This window comes from Macrotis lagotis, chromosome 2, assembly GCF_037893015.1.
Source record: "Macrotis lagotis isolate mMagLag1 chromosome 2, bilby.v1.9.chrom.fasta, whole genome shotgun sequence".
Classification (NCBI taxonomy): Eukaryota; Metazoa; Chordata; class Mammalia; order Peramelemorphia; family Peramelidae; genus Macrotis; species Macrotis lagotis.
This window is the reverse complement of record NC_133659.1, coordinates 313419579-313443007: the sequence shown is the minus strand read 5'-3', so window position 1 is coordinate 313443007 and position 23429 is coordinate 313419579. Positions and strand designations below refer to the sequence as shown.

Below are 23429 nucleotides of genomic sequence, written 5' to 3'. Positions count from 1 at the left end.
GGGCGGGAGGGAGTTTCACCATTTACTCTAAGGCTTGTCTTTATTGAAGGAATGTGAACTTCTGGGTTAAGTAAAACCCATGGCTCCCATGGGCCCCTGGCATGAGCACTGGAGGCACAGGGTGATGCCCTGGCACCGCCTCTGACCATGTCTCGCCCAAACTGCTCTGTTCTACTTGAGATTGAGAAGGCCAAGCACTTTGGCTGGGGCGCAGAAGTGTGGGTAGATGGGCCACAGTGGGCTGTCAGAGGAGGGGGGACCCTAAGTTGTCCCAGTCTCTGTGCTGAGGACATGGGTCAGGATCTTTGCTCCCCAGCTGCCCAGTCAGTTGAGAGTGTATTTGACTTGGTTGCCCCTGACAGAACTGGATTTGTCTTTATGTGGCAACAGGTCTGGGTTGGTACTATTTCTCCTCTGAAAACAATATTGCATTTCTGGGTCTTACAAAGGTGAGCCTAAGGATCTTAATACTAACTTGGAGGGGGTGTTTACCACCAAGCTCCTTTTAATTAGACACGTCTCTTTGAATTGGAAACACTATATCAAAAATTAGTCGAACTTTTGGCATATGATGTTTTCATTTTTGGATAAGCCAAGTTTTTAGTTCCATAGTTAAAAAATTCATGGGTTTATGGCAAATTGATGGTTGATGGTGATTTACCCAAGTAGATAAGAACCTGTTACTGGAAGGGTGACAAGAGACTCTAAACCAATAGGTTTCAAGAGGGGCAAAAGTCCTTTTGTACCAATACTGAAAAAAAGCAGAATTATAGAAGGAAAGTTTTAATTCTAGAAGGTCAGGGTTACCAGCCCTAGTGATCAACTTGAATGTACAGAATTGTTTTATCTAGATGCGTTTTGCTCTCAAGCTGGAAAAGTGCTCATTAAAATGGGTAGTAGGCTCAGGGCTTCCTCCTCCTCTCTAGTCTCTTGGCACTGTTCATTTGCTCAGAGCATCCTTTTCTTTTAAACAATGTAAAAAAAAAAGTGAGATTTTTGACCCAGTTCCCATATTCATAGGCTTAATGAGTTTTTAAACTCTTAATTAAATTAGTTTTCCTTTACCTTAGTCTGAAATTGAAAGTGGGTTTATTATCTTTTTTCCATCGAAGGAAAGCGCAGGAAATTTTCTTCAAAACCAGTTATACTCACAGAAGCCCAGAAACAGCTTATGGTGTGTCGGCTGCCTCAGGTTCTGAGACTACACCTTAAACGATTCAGGTTTGTATCAGCGTTGGCTATTAGAAACTCTGCACTTTGGGGGGTTTTAACTTCCTGAATGTAATCTCTTAGAATTAATCCGTTTAATGATAGTTTTTGACTAAACTGTCCTTAGGAACGTTTGAGAGACTTTGTGGTTAGTCTTGCTAGGGGATGGCACATAACTGAATTTTAAATTGCTTTAAACAGTTAAAAACAATAACAGCAAAACAAATTTCCCCAACCAGTGTGATACTTTTACAGTTCTGCTTTGTGGGTTGTTTGAAAGTCAAATATACTTTAAAATATCTCTTCTCTTTTCCCATTTATTGTTTTTATCCTATATGCTGCACAGTTTGACATTTTTATCCTAAACTGCCTTATTTTCAATGTTTTAGTTGTATGCAAACATTTCAAGAGAGGAGCCTGTAAACTGAGGAGAACCCTGGCCCTATCTCACGGACTCGGCACCACGGGGCTTGGCTCCAAGGGACTCGGTTCTCCTGCTTCTGACATTGTGCTTGTCTCCTCTCCTGGGTCTCCCAGCACACCCAGCTCAAAGGAACAGTCAGATGATTAGATCCCAAGGTCCAGGTGCTCAGTCTGCCACTTACGACCACGCGTTAGTGCCGCACACTAAGAACTTAATTTCGTCCTTCGGACTTGATCTGATTTGAAGAATGATCCTAGTCACTAGAAGTTGACCCTGGGTTCCCCTGCATTCCCCGGTGATCACTGCAGGATCCCCCTACACCTTCAGGAATTCTCTGTATCCTAAGAGAAACTTAAGTCCTATAGCCCCGAATCTATTGTCTTCACCTAGACTCCAATGGTTTTATCCCAAGGGAAAAAGTTTCTACAGGTTGTGTAGACTTAGGATTTAGAGGCTCATTTTGTGATTGCGTTTTAAATGCAAATTAGAAAGATGTCTTTGAACTGGTGTAATTTGTCTTCTCAATATTCTTACTGAATTCCGAAAATGCTTCCTGAATTTTTAACCAATTAAAATGGGGGTTTCTTAATTTACAGAAAAAGAAACTGAGGCCCAGAGACATTAAACTGACCCCCTGTGGTCACATTAAAAATTAAGCAGCAGGGGGGCGGCTAGGTGGCAGTGGATAAAGCACTGGCCCTGGAGTCAGGTGTACCTGGGTTCAAATCCAACCGCAGACATTTAATAATTACCTAGTGGTGTGGCCTGGGGCAAGCCACTTAACCCCATTGCCTAGCAAAAACCTAAAAAACAAAAAAGCAGCAGACCTTGGATTCACACTCAGGCTTTTAGTCTGTTTGTGGAGTCCAGTAATGGTCTCAATTCAGTCTCCCTAGAAGAACCTTGAGGCCTTGCCTCCGATAGAGAGAATCGGGAACTTTGGGGAAGTGGGGAAGAAGGGCCACCGGGTGTCTCTGACCTTCCTGGCCCAATCAAAGTGCAGGTGACCCCAGCATCTCCTCTAGAAAGTGTGGAAACCGACCAAAAGACCCCTTAAACCAGAGCCCGGGGTCGAGACTCAGCCTTCTCAGCCCCCCACTGCCTCCCGGTGGTGCCTGCTACCTTGTCTGCTAAGCTGGTTTCTCTTTAGGGAAAAAATTAGTGATGACCTTGTTTAAAAATATCTTGGAGGGGGCAGCTAGGTGGCACAGTGAATAGAGCACCAGCCTTGGAGTCAGGAGTACCTGGGTTCAAATCCGGCCTCAGACATTTAATAATTACCGAGCTGTGTGGCCTTGGGCAAGCCACTTAACCCCATTTGCCTTGCAAAAACCTAAAAAATAGATAGATAGATAGATAGATAGATAGATAGATAGATAGATAGATAGATAGATAGATAGATAGATAAAAATATCTTGGACATTTCCCAGTATTGTCCCCAGTTAAGAGGCAGGGATTGGCCACTCTCTGCATTTACCTCCTTTCTCGGTAGTGTTGCACTGGAACCAGTACTGCCTGTTGCCTTTAGCCCCAGTTCATCTGCTCAGGGCTTAGTTTTCATGTTTTTAAAGGCCTGGAGTACTTCTGTCTCCTTTCTCCTCTCTGCTTCAGGTCATTCTCCCATTTCTTTTGGTACAATGAGACAATTACATTTACATAGCACATCGTGAAGCGGGTGCATCCTCTTTGTTAGATTGCTATGAACATTTTAGTATATACTGAATCTTTTCTCCATTTTTTTTGTCCCTTTGGTCATATATAGCAGTGGGATTTAATGGATCCAAAAGGATCGAATGGTTAAGTCATTTTTTTGTAAAATTATTCATGTGTCTTATCTTTTCTCAGCCACTTCCCTTCAGCATGATTTCTGCCTTGGTGGCAGTGAACATCTCAGTTGTCTTGTGGTTTAAGAGTATTTTTTCATGTGGTGGTTTGATAGTATGTACTTTGATTTGAAAATTGGGTCTGAGCTTTGACCACTATTTTATTCATGAAACTTTTAGTCTTCTCTATTTGTGTCAGTTCTTTGATAACAGATCTGACAGATTCTCTGGTTAAGGGGAAAATTTGGAATCTGACAGATGATGGAAGAGAGCAGAAAAGACACTTGATTTTACATAATTTTCAAGTGTTTGCATAAACAAAATCAGTTGCATGTAAAGTCAGAAAAATCATGAAGACAGCTTTGCTAGCAGTGATCTCAAATAAAAGTCCTGATATCTATGACTTTAGCTGATCAGCCTTCCCAAAGAACTGACTGACCCTAGAACATTCTGTTTAGTTCAAATTGTAATGACTTAGTTGTAGGACTGATGAAAACTGATCTGATGAAACTATTCATGGAGGTGTATAACTCACTTGGAAGGTAAGAAGTTGAGCACGTTTTGTTTCTAATATTTTTTCCAGGTGGTCAGGGCGTAATCACAGAGAGAAAATCGGGGTCCACGTTGGTTTTGATGAAATCCTGAACATGGAGCCTTACTGCTACAGAGAATCTTTAAAGTCCCTCAGACCGGACTGCTTCATCTATGATTTGTCTGCCGTCGTCATGCATCACGGGAAGGGGTTTGGCTCAGGACACTATACTGCATACTGCTACAACTCTGAAGGAGGTACCAGTGAGGAGACTTTGTCTTCTTAAAGTTTGTTTGGGAACTAGATGAAAGCATGTGTTAAAAGGCCTAGAATAAAAGTCCACCTCTGACGGCCCTCACCTAAACACATCTGGCGAGAATCCAAATCTTCGCAATGGACCGGCCTAAGGTCGAGTTTGAACCCTCGCTTTATTTGACAGCCACTTTCCTCTTCCGTAAGGATCATTTCAGATTTTCCCAAGATTGTAACCACAGACATTAGGAATGACCTGGATAATTAAAAGGGAATGCAAATTTAAAAGATCTTTCCAGGCATAAATGGATCTGGGCATTTGCTAGTTGAATTATTTCCTTTTTTAAATGAAAGTAGGTGGCCCAATTCCTTTGATCAACTAAGTTATTTGTGTAATAAAGTAGAATGTGAAATGAAACCTCGATTAGAAGTGACTTTATACTAATGATACAAACTTCTTAAACTAAAGGTAGATAAAATAATAAAAAAGTAAATGTGTATTCCATATTAAGAACATTCCTCTTGGGGGGGCTAGGTGGCACAATGGACAGAGCACCGGCCCTGGAGTCAGGAGGACCTGAGTTCAAATCCAGCCTCACACACTTAATAATGACCCAGCTGTGTGGCCTTGGGCAAGCCACTTAACCCCATTGCCTTGCAAAAACCTTAAAAAAAAAAACTGCACTAGTCATACCAAAAAAAAGTCAGTAAGAAAAAAATGCTCCATGCTAATAAAATGCAGTTGTTATTTTGGCTTTTCCCTGGAATGACTCACTTTTTAATTTCTGTCCTTTGTAACTTTTTAGGATTTTGGGTACACTGCAATGATTCCAAGCTCAATATGTGCACGCTGGAAGAAGTGTGTAAGGCCCAAGCGTACATCTTATTTTATACTCAGCGCACTCCCCAAGAGGACGGGCAATGTGGACTCTCGGCCTTCAGCCCCCCACCAGTCCGGGGGGAGGTCAGCCCTGCTCCCAGGACCTGGAGGAGCTGAGGCCCCAGGGAAGTGACTGGGGGTGGCCCGGGGCTCTCTGAGGAGCTGGTGGAGGTAGGGGACTGGTTTTGTACTTTTTCTTGTGAATCAGTGTACACTATGTTTATATATTTTGTATCTAGCTAAAAACAAAACCTTTTTACAGAAACAAAGTTGGTATAAATTAACACTTGGATATTGACAGTAGGGAACTTTTGAACATTTTTTAAAGTACCTGGAGTTTTCTTATACAACAGTTTGGTTTTGTTTTTAAGAGAAGAGTCTTTAAATTTTTGATGTTTACCTCAGACTGGTGTTCATTCTTTTTTTATCTTTTTTTTTTAAATCATGGATTTTTATGAGACTGTCACTAAAATTCTTAATGGTTACACCATTTTATGTACATGTTTTTGCATGCCTTCTTCAAGGCTATTGCTACAGGGCTAATTCTTTTTAGGTATTAAGACAGACCATTTCACCAAAAAGGGTTTCTTTTAGGACACAGATATTTCCAAGCACCGTCTCAGGCGAGACTCTGTGAGACCCAAACACAGGTTGTTGTCGGCCTCACTCACCAGAAGAATTCAATCCTGATCATCAGTTAGTGGCTTTTCTTACAACTTGTTTTTATAGCTTCCCTTTCTTTTGGTTACATTCTCAAATCAAGCCAAGTGAGTGACTGCAGGACCGTGTTCTGATAGACCTGGCTACGTGGGAATGTTTGGTTTTGAACTACTAGAGCAAAGGCAAAATGTTCTTTTCTAGCTAGGCATCCTCAAAATTTGTCCAAATGGAAAAAACCCAGGCAGCTTAGAACCTTTGTCTCTTTAAGTGAGCTTAGTCCTGTGGCTGTGGGGAGGAGGCAAGATCGGCAATTCGGATGGGGAGGATTCGTATTTTACATCTGGAGTTTCAATAGAGCAGACCATTCCTTCGGCCAGAAACTGACTTTGGTGAAGTCTCAAAACGTCCAAGCCATTTCTTGCTTGGGAAAGGTCGGATCTGTAGGGCATTTTTTGTTTTGATGATTAAGAATGGAAGTTTTGAAGAGGGAGCTTGCTTTATAATAAAGGGCACGCATGGACATGGGAGAGAATCAGTGTATTATTATTATTACCGTGCTGCTCTTTGCATTGTTTTTCACTTGCTCTGTGCATCTGAGTTTCGTTTTCAATTGTTGCTCTTTTTAAAAGGTCATGTTTTAAGTTAAGGGCTGAACTTGTTGAGTCTGTGCTTACTTTTCTTTGTACTTCAAGGCTGGGCTCCGATTCCGAGCCAGCAAGGAAGGATGTGAATGACTTAAATCGTGTTGGGCCAACTTCCCTTCTGCTTTGAAATGAATATGCCCCATGGTTTTCTTTTCACCAGTTCTTCTCATTTTGCTGCCTCTTAAGAAATGGGAAAATGCGACATAGCCTAGTGTTAACCTTTACTTCCATACAGTCGCTCTTTTGGGAGTGTTAGCCTTAAGCACAGGAGGAAGACAAGATACCCTCCCCACCACGACCACTACACTGCTAAGATGTTGTTACATTGCCTCCAGCATTTCTCAAAAATTACTCATAAATGGAGAGAAACCACATTGGGAAAACTCAAGAGTCAGAAATCGATTTGGAGGCAGTGGTGATACTTAGTCTGTCGTAATGAGAATTTACCACTGAGCAAACCAAGATTTGTGCCAAAATACAACTTGAGTATTAGCTAAATGCTAGGGTTTGAAATTGTTTCATAAAAACCTATGCAAGTTGTTACCTCAACTGTTAGATAAATTATACCTCAATAAAACTTAATGTGGGCAACACTGAATGGTGTTTTTGTGTTTCCTAAAGGGAGGTTATAATGCCAAAATATGAGTGTACCAAAATGACTCCACTTCGTAGGGCCCAGGTGTCCTGTTCCCAGAAAATACAGGTGGTGTTTCTAGGGACCCGTCTGTCTTTCTGTCTCCAAGCCTGGCAGCTTGGGAGCCACCTGCTGGCAAGTCACCTTGGTGCTGTGAGCCAAAAACGAGCGCGTTGAGGAGGGCTCTGAAATACAAGGGAGGGAGATGACTTTCCCCAAGCAAAGAAGGAAGTCCTTTTCTAGTTGACCAAGTGGAGTGGACAAATAAGAGCAATGTGGTCAATGCACTCGCCACACAGAGCTAACAAACAAGCAACGTTCTTTTGATTGTAAAGTAATTTACTAAAGGCACTATTGTTTAAACATCCAACTAATCATTTGTTAGCCAGTAAGGTACAGCATTATTTTAACATGACAGAATGGTTCCGAGAGATACATGGATGGATAGTAGGTAGTTACACGTTTCTTAAATCCGCAGCCTCCCTGCTTAACTAGATCACATCCCCCCAAAGTTCAGCCAGTCTAGGAGTTAGTACAATCACGGTCGCCGATGCTGTATCCCCCAGTCGGTTGGTCAGTCGGTCGGTCAGTCAGTCACTGGAGGGGAGCTTGTGCACATACAGAATTGGTCCAAGGATCCATCTGCAGGACGAGGATCATCTTAAGCTTCGGCATTCTACAGCGAGCTAGTCGGAAGGATATAGCAGTAGTAGTAACATACTTATTATACGTGGTAGTGATTACAGAGCATGCGTTTTGGTTGTCCTCCAAGTCCCCCCCTCCCCTCCTCTCCAAAGACACTTGTCACCCAAAAGGAGGATCCTGCTGGCTTTCATTCATTCTTTCATTCATCATTCTGTCAAGAGGCTGCTGGTTTAAGCTCCAGAGATGCCAAACCTCTCCCACTGAGGAAGTCATAGGTTTCTTTGTATTTGAGAACAGGATGGTTGGTGAACAAGACTAACAGAAACTAAAGCGATGTCCCACAGGCGATCACATCGTGAAGTGATGGTGACAGGACGGGAGCACACTTGGAAAGCAAGCATGCCCTTTGTTAAGGCTTTTTACCCTGGTACAAAAAATATCAAGCCCCAAAAATTAGTTTTAAAGTTTTTGGGACAGTCCCAACTGAGTATTTATTTACAAGTAAGAAAAATTGGGATTTGACAGTGATCAAAACCCAAGTAAATATATGACCCTTCACAATGAATTATTTTGGAGGGATTTGCATACTTAGGCATTTACATTTCACATAACCGTTGCAGCATTGCAAACTCATCCCCTAAGTCCCTGATGTTGATTTGATGTGAGATGCAAAACTAACCTCTCACCCCATCAAACTGGCTCATACTAGCAAGGAGCCTAGTTAGTGACTACGATTGTATTTGTTCTATTCAGAACAGTAATTCAACCTAGAAACTTCCCTGGTTTTCCTTTTCTGATTCTTTAGCCTCAAAAGGTTTCTTTTCCAGGTATGTAAAGTCTTCTGCTAGCAAAGCCAAAGAGTTTTGGTTTTTTTCCCCCCAGCGTGGATACAATCAGTAAAAGGTTCCATTTTAGAAAGTCAGAATGCTTGAAAGTTAATATATATCTTTCCACTTGATTGGAGAAAATGAGGATTAACGGGAGGATCTCAGAAAGCAAATGAAGAATTCTCAAAGACTGGGTGTCTGCTAAGGTTGTTTATCCTCCTTCATCCATTAGGAAGAAAATCAGGAGCCAATGGCTTGGTGCACTGCTGCTGCCAGGGTGGTACCAGGCTGGTGAAGGTAGTAATCCACTGCATGAGCAGGAGGAAGGAAAGCTACATTCCAGATTCTAACACTAAGACATGGATTCTCTTAAATACAGCCAGCAAATCTTGCCCAGAATTAGAACCACAAACATGGAAATGTATTCTCTTAGATCTGAAAATTTGTCTTTATTTTTTACAAAATGGAATCCAGGAAGTGTATAAGGCAATAATCTGAGACCAGAGGGCTTATAGTAGTAAGTGAGTGTGGGAGAATTAGGTGGTCAATTCATTCAAAGCATTCAAGGAATATGGTCATATAAATATCTGAAAAGCATCTTTTATAGAATAAATGTTCAAAACAAAATGTATAGAACTCATTCCAAACTAAAAATTGAGCATCATAGGTATGGTTCTCCTCAACAGAAAATAGTGAACAGTTTTAACATTTGTGAAATCTCTCTAAAAGCCCCTGAAAGCTTTTTGCCTTAGTTACATGAGAAGACTTGCCTTCGACTGAATTCCTTCCTTTTCACACATGGGAAAGTATTACAGAGGTCCACTGTTAAAAACAGACAATATGTTTGTTGCAAATTAATTCTGGTATAATGTATTCCAACAAAGCCTAGGGAAAGCTGCTGAGGTGGCCTCGGAGCTAGGTTTAATAGTCATCTCCTCTGCTGACAACTTCTTTACATGTCGGGCGTAAGAGAATGGTGTGCTCAAATTGTGCTGTATAGGAGCCTTTGATGTCACATAAGGGGGGGTAGGGATCCACAATCCCCAAGTCACACAGGTTCTTGAGAGCCATGAGATATTTACTTTCTCCAAGGCGATCTAGCCATCTGCGGCAGAAGGCCAGGGTGCCAAAGTTTTCATTGATGACATTTAACAAGTGTTTTGCTCTTGGAAGTCTGAAAGGCAAAAAAATAAAATAGTTTTCTTTCTAGGCAAACCTCTCTAAAACCTACATACATCCACAAAGTCATCAACTTAAATGGCTTCCCCCCCCCAATTATCCTTTTGGAATCTGACTCCATTTGTTCTCTCCTCACATCCTCAACCCTCCAAGTCAGTCACCCTTAACTCCACACTCACACTTCTCTATTTTTTCCTTTTCCGGTTTTCTTTCTGCGGACACAAACTGGCAACCCTGACCAGACCACCTTGTAGTTCTTTACACACAATCTCAGCTCCCAATGCAAAATTTAAAGGGCAAATGTGAAATGGCTCTGGGTGTATGTGTGGGGGGCGGGTAAAAAATAATAGATCTATCTATGTAGCAAATTTATGATGAAATAGATGTGGGGGGAGCAGTTCTCTCACCTTATTGGCACGTGTCCAACATCAAAATTTTTCATATAATGTGAACATTCCATATCATCATGCACCACACCTTTTCCTGTACTACCAAAGGTTTCTATGGCGTATACTTCACCTTCCTTAAAGAAACAAACAAAATAAATGCAAGTAAATGAGGGAAAAAATATTTGCGGTGAGTTTTACTTCTAACACTTGAGCCATCTTAGAAAGCAATCTAAATAATACTGCTGCTAAGACAGACAGATGTTCTTGTGAGAGCAGAGAAACTGAGGTTATCAAAAGGAATGGCTGAACAAGTGATATATCTAAAAAGCATTCTGTTCAAGCACTGACTGTGCCACTGCACTAGTTGGAAGATGTCATTATCTTACTGCATTGAACCATAATAATTTGTTAATAAACTTCAGTTTGAGAAAACCCTAATATCGTCACAGAGATGGTTTTAAGTTGCTACCCACCTCCATTCTCGTTGCTTCTCCTCCTTTCACAATGGGCACTGTTTTTCCAGCATGTATTCTATATGGCCCAATTGAATGTCCATTAAGATTTCGAATGGGTTTCACTAGAATAAACAGAGAACATTCTTTAATCCATTATTAACTACTATAGAGGGAGAGACAAGCAACTTTTTATAGAGTATTTTGCAAGAGGAAATGTGAAATAGAATGTCCCTTCAGATAAATGGAGAACCAGTTTCTACAAAACCTACTCTTGTGATTATTGATCTCATGAAGAAAACCATCTAAGGCTTGGTTTTTGCACCCCAATACAATTAGCCTCATAGCACCAAAAGCTTAACTTATCCCCAAAGAACCTGATATACACACGGCAGTGATTTTCTTGGAAGTCCCCAAACACAACTCTCCCTCCCTGAAACTAAAAGACTGGAGATAATATCCCAAGACTCAATTTTTTTTTTTGTTCCTCATTACTGAACCCCCTGAAACTCTTGGAAGGTAAAAAAAAAAAAAAAAAAAAAAATCGAGAGTGAGATGGCATTGTGGCCTGTATGTTAAGGTCAGGGAATCTTGCAGATGTAAAACAAACAGGCCATTTTACGGTTCCGTTTCAAAAGACCGTCATACCTTGATACGTTTTCCCATCAATTTCCACTTCATAAGACTCCATGACTTCCTGGATGGCCTCACCAACATCACAAAGACGAACATCAATTCCAGCACACTGAATATAAACACAATTTTTAAAAGGGTACAAGGTTCACTCCTATAAAAATTAAGAAATCAGAGTAAATTCTTGAAGTAGTTAGGGTAATTTTGCATACCTTTATTCCAGTGTTAGTAGCATCTTTTACAGCCTTCAACAATGTGTCATATTTGGGGTTGAAAGTGACAGTAAAAGCACAATCGATAATTCTACCTGAAAAAGAATTTTCTTAACTTAGATTTTTTTATTTTTGTGACAAAATTCCAGTGATCCCTTAATTCACTGAAGCTGTCAGAAGCTGATTATCAATCAACATGTCTTCTGCTCATTCACAGGGACAGCTGATGGAGGTAATGCCCCAGGAACCTAAATCAGTCATCTAGAACATAAACCCAAACTCCTGAAGCAAGTGGAACAAGAATACCTGGAAAGACATACACAACTAACTCCCCACAGCTAGCAACTATGGGTAAAAAAAGTAGCAGAGAAAACACAAACCAATGGGGGGAAAAAAGAAAAAGTGACAGCAAAAGCTATGTCCACTTGTGTCACAAGGAAAAAATAAAAAACTAAAATGGCTCATGACATAGAATAAGTTTTATAATGACTGTTTTAACTATGATTTGCTGAGGACCATAGGATGAAATATGGGCCAAATGTTATCCCATAAATCTCTGTAGTATGGGGCGGCTAGGTGGTGCAGTGGATAGAGCACCAGCCCTGGAGTCAGGAGTACCTGAGTTCAAATCTGGCCTCAGACACTTAATAATGACCTAGTTGTGTGGCCTTGGGCAAGTCACTTAACCCCGTTGCCTTGAAAAATAATAATAAAAAAAAATCTCTAGTATGAGAGCAGGTTGATTATTTTTTAAAAAAGTGTGTATTTCAGAACAATCCCAAAAGTTTTTAACCTCTAAAATAATTAAACATTAGGGCATGACAGAACAACTTCTAATTCCTACTTCTGGGGCTAGTGAATCAATTCAGTTTGAGAATTGTGAGCTCCAGGGAGCCTAAGGCCATCAAGAGACTGGCCCATTATTGGGGGGGGGGGGGGGTCACCAAGCTATTCAAGGAGAGGTAACCTTTGTCCCAAATGACCCAAATCAAAGCCCCGAAATACTTGTTCACCACTCACCGCTGACGTGTGTTCCAAAATCTATCTTACAGATGTCGTCATACTGCAAGACCGTGGGGTCCCCAGCATTGGGAGTGTAGTGGGCTGCACAGTTATTGAGGGAGCAGCCTGTGGGGAAGGCAAGGCCAGCATTGAGGCCATTCTCTTTTATGAGCTTCCGGGAACAGTCTTCCAGTTTTTCACTAAAACAAAAAGAATGGACAGTCCAGTGAAATGATTCCACAGCATAACCTAACCAAAAATCTCAGAATTGGTCAACATTTCCATGGAACCTAATTCCTCCTCCTACCATACATGATCCTCTCTGGAGGTGAATCAGGAAGGATTTCCAGTTCACCTGTAAAACCTGTTACTACCTCCAAGGTCTCTACACATGAAATACTAATTTTAGAGTTCTGTCATACTTGGCTTTGATGAATCATCAATACTGATAATTAACTTTCCTGAGAGGAAAAAAATATCAGAAAACTTGAAGTCAGTGATGATTGTTTTTTCCTTTCTCTGGCTTCACTATGTAAAAGGAGATTACCCAGGCAATTATCTTAACAAAGATATCCTAGTCCTTTTTCAGGTTTCTAATTTAAAACATAAAAACAAAATATTCAGTTCAAATGATTGATTTCCAAGTGCCATTTCACCCCTCCCACCCTAGCATTTAAAATACTAGGAAATCTAGAGGAAAAGTGTTCCAATAGGAAGATTGATCGTCTCCAACTTCATTTTCTTTTCTCAATTTCACCTAACCACATCTGAAGGATTTCTAATAGAGCTTGTCTAAAAGGAGATTGAAAATGGAACTTATACAACCAAAGCAAAACATACTGAATTATGTAACTTTTTCAAAAATTCAATTACAAGTCTAGTCAAACAACCAACTGTTCTTGGTCCTATCTTCTTTCATATACCATACCCACTGGCCAAGGGCCCCTGAGCTGCCATTCCCCAGACCTCCAGACTTACCAGATTTCTATCATAGTCATCCCAGGCTTGATCCAGCTCATCACATACTTCCTCACTTGTCTATGTGCCTCTGCAGCTTCCCGAAAATCATTCCAGATCTCTTCACTGGCCTGGTCTAATGCTTTTTTTTCTTCACTTGTGGTTCTCCAAGCTGCCGTTCGCCTTCAAAAGTAAAAATGAGACAATTATTTAAATTTAGAACTCCCAATATATTTGTTACATTTTCAATTTTCTAAAAAGCTCATGTGAATGTATACCATGGAACCAATGTAAAGACTAACAGAAATTAAAAATAAATTTTTTGTTTTGTTTTGTTTTTAGGCTTTTGCAAGGCAAATGGGGTTAAGTGGCTTGCCCAAGGCCACACATCTAGGTAATTATTTAAGTGTCTGAGACTAGATTTGAACCCAGGTACTCCTGACTCCAAGGCCGGTGCTTTATCCACTACGCCACCTAGCCGACCCAAAAATAATTTTTTTTTAAAAGCTTATGGAGGGGCGGCTAGGTGGCACAGAGGATAAGAGCACCGGCCCTGGAGTCAGGAGTACCTGAGTTCAAATCCGACCTCAGACACTTAATAATTACCTAGCCGTGTGGCCTAGGGCAAGCCACTTAACCCCACTGCCTTGAAAAACCCTAAAAAAAATAAAGGAAGGACAGACAAAATGATAGGGGCAGCTAGGTGGCATAGTGGATAAGCATCAGCCCCGGAGTCAGGAGTACCTGGGTTCAAATCTGATCTCAGACACTTAATAATGACCTAGCTGTGTGGCCTTAGACAAGCCACTTAACCCCGCTTGCCTTGCAAAAAAAAAAAAAAAAAAACCTTAAAAAAAAGCTTATGTGGAAATAATTCTTTCAATTTTTCCTAATTAAACTTAAGTTTGCATGCCCAGTGCTGTAGAAAGGAGGACCCTCAAAGGCCACCTAGTCTAAGCCCGCATTTTTTAGAAAAATCTTCTAAATCACAGAGACCATTACCTTCTAGAAATAATCATTATCACCTCAGGCATCCACATTTAGCTTTACAAAGCCTCAACTAGGAACAAGAATCCACTAACAATATAAGTTGGTTCTTCTTTACACTTATCTTTTGAAAAAATATTACAGATTCTCTAGTCACCAGGCTTTTGGGAAAATGATTCCAAAGACTAGAGATCTCATGGTAATAAGGAAGGACTCATCCTTAGAAGGAGACATTGAAAGGAAATTAGCATCAGCATAAAGCAAAAGAAGCAGGAAATCTAGGGGAGAATTTTAAGAAATCTAGGTAACAGTGGTCTTCTATCCACAGGAAAGGTTTGTGCTAAGATATAAAGGTAAACACAGAACCCTAAGACACACCAACATTGAATGAAACTGAGCCACACGACTAGGAAGACAGCCAGATGATGTCAGGGAAGGCTATGGAAGAGGACTCTTGGCAAGGAGGGACTACATCCCCCTCCCTGTATCATGTTACACAGTGAAGGGGTCATCATTTCATAAGGGGTGGGAGAAGGAGAGCTAGAATTTTGTATAAATTAAAAAGCAAATGACAAGAAGCAGAAGATAGATTTATAGCACAACCAAGGAAGGGTTACTACTTGCCCCTAGAAACAAGTGGTGAGGAAAGGACAGAATGGACCTGCCTCCCTTGTTCACAGAGGTGGACTATGGGTGTGAATGTGGTGCTCTGGGTTGATGTGTGCCGGCTAGTTCTGATGAACTACCTCTCAGTCCTCTTACTGTTATTACAAAGGGGGCCTAGAAGATGGGAAGGGGTAGAGGTAGGGATAAAGGAGGTATGTGCAGAGAGAAATGAAGGTGAATTTAAGAGAAAATATTACTAATAAAAAATTCTGAGATTATCCCACAAAATTGATGATTAATTATCTTTTAAATTCCATGTAAAAATTTTTTTTAGGTTTTTGCAAGGCAATGGCATTAAGTGGCTTGCCTAAGGCGAAACAGCTAGGTGATTAAGTATCTGAGACCGGATTTGAACTCAGGTACTCCTGACTCCAAGGCCGGTGCTTTATCCACTGCACCACATAGCCGCCCCTGTAAAAACAATTCTAAATGGATTTTTTTTTGAGTTCCATATTCCTTCACTTCCTTTATTGAAAAGAAAAACAATTTGATGTAGATTATACATGTGCACCCATGTAAAACATTTCCATATGTTGTGAAAGAAAACAGACCAAAACAAGCAAAACAAGAGGGGAAAATAAGGTTTAAAGTCTCCTTCTATCTGCATCCACCTTCATTTCTCTCTGCACAGATAGCATTTTTCATTACATTGGTGGGGGGGAGCATCAATAAAACCTTTTTAAAAAGGCAGAGAAGGGCAGCTGGGTGGCGCAGTGGATAAAGCCCCAGCCCTGGAGTCAGGAGTCCCTGGGGTTCAAATCCAGTCTCAGACACTTACTAATGACCTAGCTGTGTGGTCTTGGGCAAGCCACTTAACCCCATTTGCCTTACAAAAAAAACAAAAACAAAAAATAAACCTAAATAAATAAAGGCAGAGAAGAAAACAAAATGTGTGCCCCAATGACCAAGTTCACCATATAAACTCTCACATAAACAGATCTATGATCTTACTGACAGTCTTCAAATGGTGCCATTCAAAATCCAAGATAATCGTTCCCATCCTTCCGACCAGCCCATTTTCTCTTCCAGCCATATAATCCCAGGAGGATATTCTCTCTCCTGGTTGTTCTTTGAAATTTCTCACTGGTTACATACTGCAGCTTTTCAAACCCCATTCACCATCTTCTCTATGTGACATTCATTTTTAGTTTTTCTGCAACAGTGGTGTCTCATTGCTACCTCCTCAAAGAATCATCATAGTAGAACTGAAAAGATGGACCTTTGCTGTCAACAGCAAGCTGAGGTTAGTAAAAGCATTTTCCCTAGAGTAATCCAACTCATTTCCACCTCTGTAATTCTGGACCCAGGTCACAGACCAGCTATGTTGCCTGTCCCAGATACACAAACACTGATAAACAGATTCAGTGGGGTGCCATCCAACTGCAGACTGAAATCTGAATAAAGGATATTCTTCAACCGATCAGATCAGCATGTCAATCTCCTTTGAGGTTGGGACAGTTCATGCTCTAGTGCCATCACATGGCCTTAAATGGTCATCCCAGGCTCATAGTAGGGCTCATGAAAATTAAAAGAGGGGACTAAATTTTTTAAAAAATGAGATTCCCCAAATATTTTCCCAACTGGAAACAAAAACAAAGCCTACCTTTCCCATAACACTTGAGATTGTTGGCAGTCGGATTACCTGAATGATCATTCATGCTTTACTGTGAATTGCTTTAAACTTAACCCTTTCTAGATCTATTTGCAGTTAAGAAAAAAGAGAAGGAACAAAGGGGACCTGAAGTCTCTCCCGAACCCATGCCAAATTTACCAGAGCGGGTAAATCATGGGGTATTTCTGGCCACTCAGTCCCCATTTTCTGAAGCTCTTCCCCCATCTGGGATTTATATGAAGTTTTATTACATGTTAGTTATAGTAAAACAGAGATCACATCTACATTACAGTAGTTGTAAGGAAAGCCAGAGTTTACAAAACACTGCATAAATATAAATCCATTACACCATTTTGAAAAGTTAAACTAATTTTGTTGATTCTTTGTGAATCTGACACAATAAGCCATATATTACTGAAAAGGGGAAGCTCTGGATGGGGTTCAATTGGAAAGGAGGGCTCACAAGTCAACTGGTACCGAGCAGGCACTTAATAATTGGTCACTGATTGACTGAAATTCTATTGCTAGTTTTGTATATAACCATGAATGGTCTGTTGGCCGTACCCCCCTTCAGCCCAAATCAAGGACTCCCTGGCTGCTTTGAGGACCAAATTCCAAAGCTCTACATACATAGCCTGGCTCAAAACTAACTTCCACAATGATTGTACATCAGCCCCCACTTTCACCAGTCATACTGATGCTCTTGCTTTCCCCAAGGCGTCCCATCTCCTTTGTCTCCATTCCTGGGATGGAGTCCCCAGTGCCCTGCAAAGTCTCAACCTCTCCTGGCACCTCAATCGGCAGTGCCTCCCCAACAAATGCTGGCATGCTCATTTTACATATACTGCCTTCATTATTATGTCAGCTCCCTTTTCTTTGTGTCCTTGTCACCTCCGCATACAGCTAATGCCAACTGTCTTGAGGCTAAGGTGCACTCAAATGAATTCTGGGACCACTGGGGCTGGAAAGAAAAGGAAGAATTTCTCATTCATTCCTCAGGGAGTGCTAACCCTGCCCACTTGCTCCAAGTTCCAGTCTGGCTGTTCCCCCAAAGGACGCACACCCTGTTACAAAGGAGGAAGCAATGACAGTGACAGAAGGGGTGCCATCCCCCTCACCTTTAGCAGTTCATCAACATCACTCTTCAGAAACCCCTTTGATCACACAAAGTTGACAGACACCAAATAGCAGACATCAGCTTTACTTAGAAAATTTACTTTCCACCCTAGATTGTGACCAGTTACAGATGAAAGTGTAGTCCTCTCTGGCCTTTCCAGTCATCTGCCTGTTTTATAGACCTGGGCATTTCCTGGAAGAAGGCAGGATCACCATTCTCAGCATACAACATGCAGTTCAAAAGGCAGATTATTCCTCTCTAAAAGAAGAGGATTGTAAGAAACCATAAACTTTCTGTAGACCAGGACACGATGTCATCTTGGTGTTTGAACCCAGGGCTGCACTTGCAGACATCATTAAATATCTATCAAATGAGCAGGTCTTAGATTACAAGAGGACCATTGCATGGAAAGGAGAAATGATGCCAAGGAAGATGTGAAGAGTGGCAGAGAATTCAGGGTTCAGCTGGGGGGGGGTGGGTTTAACCTGGGAAACAGCAGCATTTGGAAAGACTCTTACCTGTTTTTAAGAGGGCAAATCAAGAGGGTAGTCAAGTTCCAAAAGCCATTTTCCCCTTGGCCCTTGAAACACTTTCCTCACCTCATACAGGGTGTGGTCAGATCCAACCTAGGAATCGAGGCCAGGGACGACCCTGGGCCAAAGCCTAGAGGACCCCAGCACCCAGCTTGAAGAGAAGGTGCTACATTGACTGGACACTACTCACCCATCTTGTGTGGAGGGGTACTCGCATTCTTGACCCTTTGGAAATACACCACTGGGATACAGGTCACATATAGGAACTGAGGGCGGGTCTGTCTGTACCTTCGCTGTGAAAGACAAATCAAGTGTTAACAGTTCATATCACCGGACACAATGGCTCAGCGGGGCCTCTCTGGGGACCTGCCTGGACCGCACAGCTACAGAGGAGAGGGGAGTGGTCAGTGTAGGAGCATCTTCCTCCAATTTCAAGTAGGACACACAAAAAAAAAACCCACCAGAAAGATTAACAGTGTTGCAATAATAATAACTGTTTGCCTTTGGAGAAAAGCACATTTCACCCAAGAATTCTAAACAAATTTCATGTTCACCATGACCTTAAGTGCCCAATTTTGTCCTAAAACAATATGCTAAAATCCAGATTCAAAGAACTGAAATGCAGGGTAATGATTCACTTTATGACATGATTCTTCCTATATTATCATGTATTTAAGTTGTAACTTGATTTACATTTTCCCAAGAAACATACAGATTTTGACAAGTAGATATAAATATATTGGATTGAGTTAATTCTCTAGCTTCCTCTAACCCTGTACTTTTGAATCAGAAGACTTGGCTTTGATTGCAGCTCTGACACTTATTAAAGTGTCTGTTTTCTCATCTCTAAAAATGGAAATAACAGTTGTGAGCCAAACAACAAAGTCATTATGAACCCCCCAAAAAGATCATCTTAAGCATTCTGTGAACTCTAGAGCAACACAATAAAGTTTTATTAGTATTCCCCAAAGATCAGTCAAAAGAGAATTCTGCTTATTTCACTAATTACAAAAGTGATCTGACAACTACAAAAGGAAAATCAAAATAACCACTGAGAAAACAAGAAAAGAATCTAACAGGAATAAAGCAGTTTCCTCAATGAACTCAGAGGCGCTCCTTCCCAAGTTATTCTAGACTGCGAGGAGCAGTTCACTGATATTCTCAGGAGGCCAGCAACCGGCCTGGCCCAACGACTTCCTCAACAGCATTCCTTAGGCTGCTTCTCTTTTGGAGAGATAGCCCTCAAAACATGCAGCCCACCATGCAAATTCTTCAATGCCCTGTCTTTTGACAGTTTTTGTCACGCTTTAATTCCTAAGAGATTGTGGGCATTACTGGAATGTCTATATTGAACAGATGGATCTATGAATTCCGATTTGTTTAGACTCACTACTTAATTTCTCAAACGCAATCCAACAAAGGTCTTCCTGACAAGATGGCAGCCTGAATGGGAGTCCTATCACCCAGCAAAATGTACAAACTCCAGCAAAACCCTTTAGCTGACACCAGATCCTAGAATGATCAAATAAGACAAACTACAGTAACTTTTTTTTTGCAAGGCAGTGGGGTTCAGTGACTTGCCCAAGGCCACACAGCCAGGTAATTATTAAGTATCTGAGGCCAGCTTTGAACTCAGGTATGCCTGATTCCAGGGCCGGTGCTCTATCCACTGCACCATGTAGCCGCCCCATAGTAACTTCTTACACCTTGTTAAATGCACAAGAAATCGGCCAGAGGCTTATGGGCACCAGGAATCGGGCCCCCATCAGCCAAGGCAATGCCTCCATTGCCCAATGCAAGCCCAGACCCAGGATGTTGTCGCCTGCAAGGCTGTGTCTGGAAGCTGAACCAACCACCGCCCTCCTTATGATGTGTGTCAAGGTTTGAATTGTAAAAGTGCCAAGGAGAGACAAGGCAGCAAAGCAGCGCACAGTTCTCAGAGATGAACTTCAAAGATACAGAAGGGCTGACCTTGGACGCATGATGCATGTTACCTCCCTCCTGACAAAGCTGATGGACAAAAGTCAGGGTGATTTTTTTTGACACAATCACTATATGAACCCGTTTTTGTTTGATACAAAGGGTCTTTTATTTCTTTCCTCTTGGTTTTTCATTTTGCAGGGGGAGGTGAGGAAGGGAGAAAATAGGAATAGCCTTTCCAGAAATTGTGTAGAATTATGTAATTAAAATTTTTTTAAATTTACAAATGCAATCCTCTACACTGCCTCCCCAATTCACTGTCCACCTGCAGTACCTGTAACAAATTTCAAAATACTAAATGGTTAACAATCTCCATACATTTATTATAAAAAGTTTTTTTAGTAAGCATTGAGAAGGGTCTGTCATTCTCAGGCTTTACTGCCTGATAAAAGTCAACTCAATATCCTTCATAAACACCATCTTCTCAACCCTTATAGGGAATCCCTTCATGTGGAACTTGTACAAGACAAAAACAAATCTCCATTTGATGTCTCACTTACCATTAATGAGCTGACAATCTTTTGGTCTCCTCCTTATGAAACTGTTTTCTATCAGTTAAGAGTTTTGCAAGAAATAGTGACAGCTGAGGCTGAGATCTTTTTATCATTTCCCTCTTTGAGGAACCAACATCTGACTGAATGAGACTGAAGTTTTACAACTGTTTTCAGCCACTTTCATCTTCAGGCTTTCTTTGAATTCTATGCGGACGGTGACAACTGGCTCTACCTGGGATGACTGATATTACTGACCATCAGTAACGCTTGCTTCATGGGAGTTTCACATCCTGTGATAGTCAGGGCTGCAATGTTCAAAACCTGTCTTCTGAAAATAAGTATTTTTGGATAAGATTTCTGAATTAACTACAAGATTTTGGCTTCTTTCTCTCAAAACTGGCCAGGTTCCACACATTTCAGCCTTTTTGGCCATCCTCCCCATGTCCGTTTTCATACTGTACTTATGTCTCACAGTATAAATGACTTAGTTTTCAATCTCTTCATTCTCAGCTCTATGTGGCAAGACAATAGTTTTTTGCTTCTCTGAGAAGAACCTCTAAAGAGTCTCAACTGTCCTTCTGCAAAACCCTTGTCTTCTGGTTCTTTTCTGCTTAATGTAACCACATCAATATTGAAATGGTTCAGGACTTCCAATAGTCTACCTATACCGTGTCAGTGGTCCAAGACCTCACACTCAAAATACCTACCCTTAAGTCAAGGCTTACAAATCATCTGAAAACTGGGACTCTGCTCCTGTGCTTCTCTTTCCATTACTTTTTTTCTTAATCCCTGCTCTTTCCTCCTGTGAAAATCTGGCATTGGTGTTCCTAGAGAAGCATAATATTCTCCTTCTCAAGAGCACTTTGATAATGGAAGAGCAGGGTGAGGGTAGGTGAGGGTCTCTACCCCCTCTCCAGACACTTTCTATTCAGATGGCAAGCACATTAGAGTAACACCCACCGTCAAACTCTTGGCTTCTATAATGCCTGGAAACACAGTGAAAGGTGTTCAGTGGAAAAAGGCAATAAATGTGAAGTCAGAAGAACTGATTTTATTAAAACCAGGTTCTTCAACTTATGACTTAAGTAATCTTAAACAGGAAGGTGACACCCCCCCCATATCTCAGCTACTTCATCGTCCATAAATGAAGAGTAGAAGGAACATGACAGACTAAGATCAGGGGTTCTTAACCTAGAGTCCTCAAACTTGGTTGTAAAGAACTTCTGCACTGAGTGATCTCTAAAATCCCTTCCAGTTCTAAAGTATATGATCTGAACGTTTCCTTATTCTTTTGCCCAATAACTACTATTAAGAGTTTGCATGCTTTGTAGAAGATAGGTTCCCCTCCTAGCCTTCAACTCTAAAATCTTTCTGCCTCCAGATTCTGCCATCTACTATTAACTATCCCTTCTTAATAACTCATCTAAAAATCTGACAAATCTATTATATATATATATAATATATTATATATATATATATTTATTTCCCCATATTTCTGAATAAGAACTAAAATCTTACATCTTTAGAATGACTTGACTCTCTTAATTTTACTGATGAGGAAAAAGGCACATTAATAAAAGAATTCACTCATTAGTCACTGGTGTCCAGACTTACAAACCTGTGCTCTTTTACCATAAAACTTTGTCTTTAAAGTGGGGTCCATTGGGCTGGCTAGGTGGCACAGTGGATAGAGCACCAGCCCTGGGGTCAGGAGTACCTGAGTTCAAATCCGCCTCAGACACTTAATAATACCCCATTTGCCTTGCAAAAACAAATAAATAAATAAATGAAGTGGAGTCCACATGCCTTGGAATACAAAAACAATCTATTGTGGTGTAGAAAGAAAATATTACAGCTCCTATATGTATTTTTAACCCTAAAAAATAATGAAAAGAATAAAGCGCATTCAATAACTTCTCACTAATTTTAGTGAGAGCAAATAGGTTTTTTTTTTAAACCAGTAACAGATCATTTTAAAAACTTCATTTTTCTTGGAGGCGGCTAGGCGGCGCAGTAGATAGAGCACCAGCCCTGGGGTCAGGAGTACCTGAGTTCAAGTCCAGCCTCAGACACTTAATTACCTAGCTGTGTGGCCCTGGGCAAGCCACTTAACCCCATTTGCCTTGCAAAAAAAAAAAAAAAACTTAAAAAAATAAATAAAAATTGCATTTTCTCAAAATAAAGAATTTTTTAATTGCATTTTATCTTATGTATCCTTTAATTTCAATTTCCAATTATTTTTTAATTTATCAATACAATAATAGCTGATGCAATTTATAAATTTATATATATAAAACATGTTCAAGTATTTTTACAGATGGGGGACGGGAGCACAATAAAAAAAAAACCTGAAGTCACTGTCCTATCTATACTGCTTCCCTAAAATCTTTTTCACCCTAAAAAGTTTATACTATTAAAAAATTACACCCACAAAGTTACTATCCAAAAGAATGTTATAGAATTATGAATTTAATTTTACTAAGTTTTTGCCTCGGGCAAAATTTAACATTATTTCCTTAATATATTTCCTTGGCTTTTAAACTAAGCCTGACCAACAGTCCACATGCTACAGAGAATATCCTAAAGAGAGAGGGCTCCCAATGCCATGGGATGGTCTTCTATGAAGGATATCTGGGAGGCCATAGATGATAAGGTTTGTGACCTCTCAGGCTGTAAGATGCACAAG

The 23429-nt window shown here is 40.7% G+C and overlaps 2 protein-coding genes across 7 annotated transcripts in view; one reads left to right on the top strand and one right to left on the bottom strand.

The window, feature by feature from the left end:
* Positions 1–11928, top strand: part of USP44 (ubiquitin specific peptidase 44) — a 38908-nt gene extending 26980 nt beyond the window's left edge. For 5 of the 6 annotated variants that reach the window (XM_074226610.1, XM_074226611.1, XM_074226608.1 and 2 more), the window contains exons 4-6: positions 1113–1221; positions 4040–4245; positions 5047–8986. In XM_074226610.1, the coding sequence (XP_074082711.1) occupies positions 1113–1221; positions 4040–4245; positions 5047–5237 (506 nt within the window). In that variant the 3' untranslated portion in view covers positions 5238–8986. Of the gene's footprint in view, positions 1–1112; positions 1222–4039; positions 4246–5046; positions 8987–11612 lie in introns of those variants that run through there. The other variant, XR_012476254.1, reaches the window with a different exon arrangement.
* The window catches only part of METAP2 (methionyl aminopeptidase 2), a 31073-nt gene continuing 15020 nt past the window's right edge, over positions 7377–23429 (bottom strand). The window contains exons 4-11 of the mRNA XM_074226613.1: positions 18460–18562; positions 13376–13537; positions 12416–12597; positions 11396–11490; positions 11199–11295; positions 10572–10675; positions 10117–10232; positions 7377–9704 (exon numbers count right to left, since the gene is read on the bottom strand). Coding sequence (XP_074082714.1) covers positions 9452–9704; positions 10117–10232; positions 10572–10675; positions 11199–11295; positions 11396–11490; positions 12416–12597; positions 13376–13537; positions 18460–18562 — 1112 coding nt within the window. The 3' untranslated portion in view covers positions 7377–9451. The remainder of the gene's footprint in view (positions 9705–10116; positions 10233–10571; positions 10676–11198; positions 11296–11395; positions 11491–12415; positions 12598–13375; positions 13538–18459; positions 18563–23429) is intronic.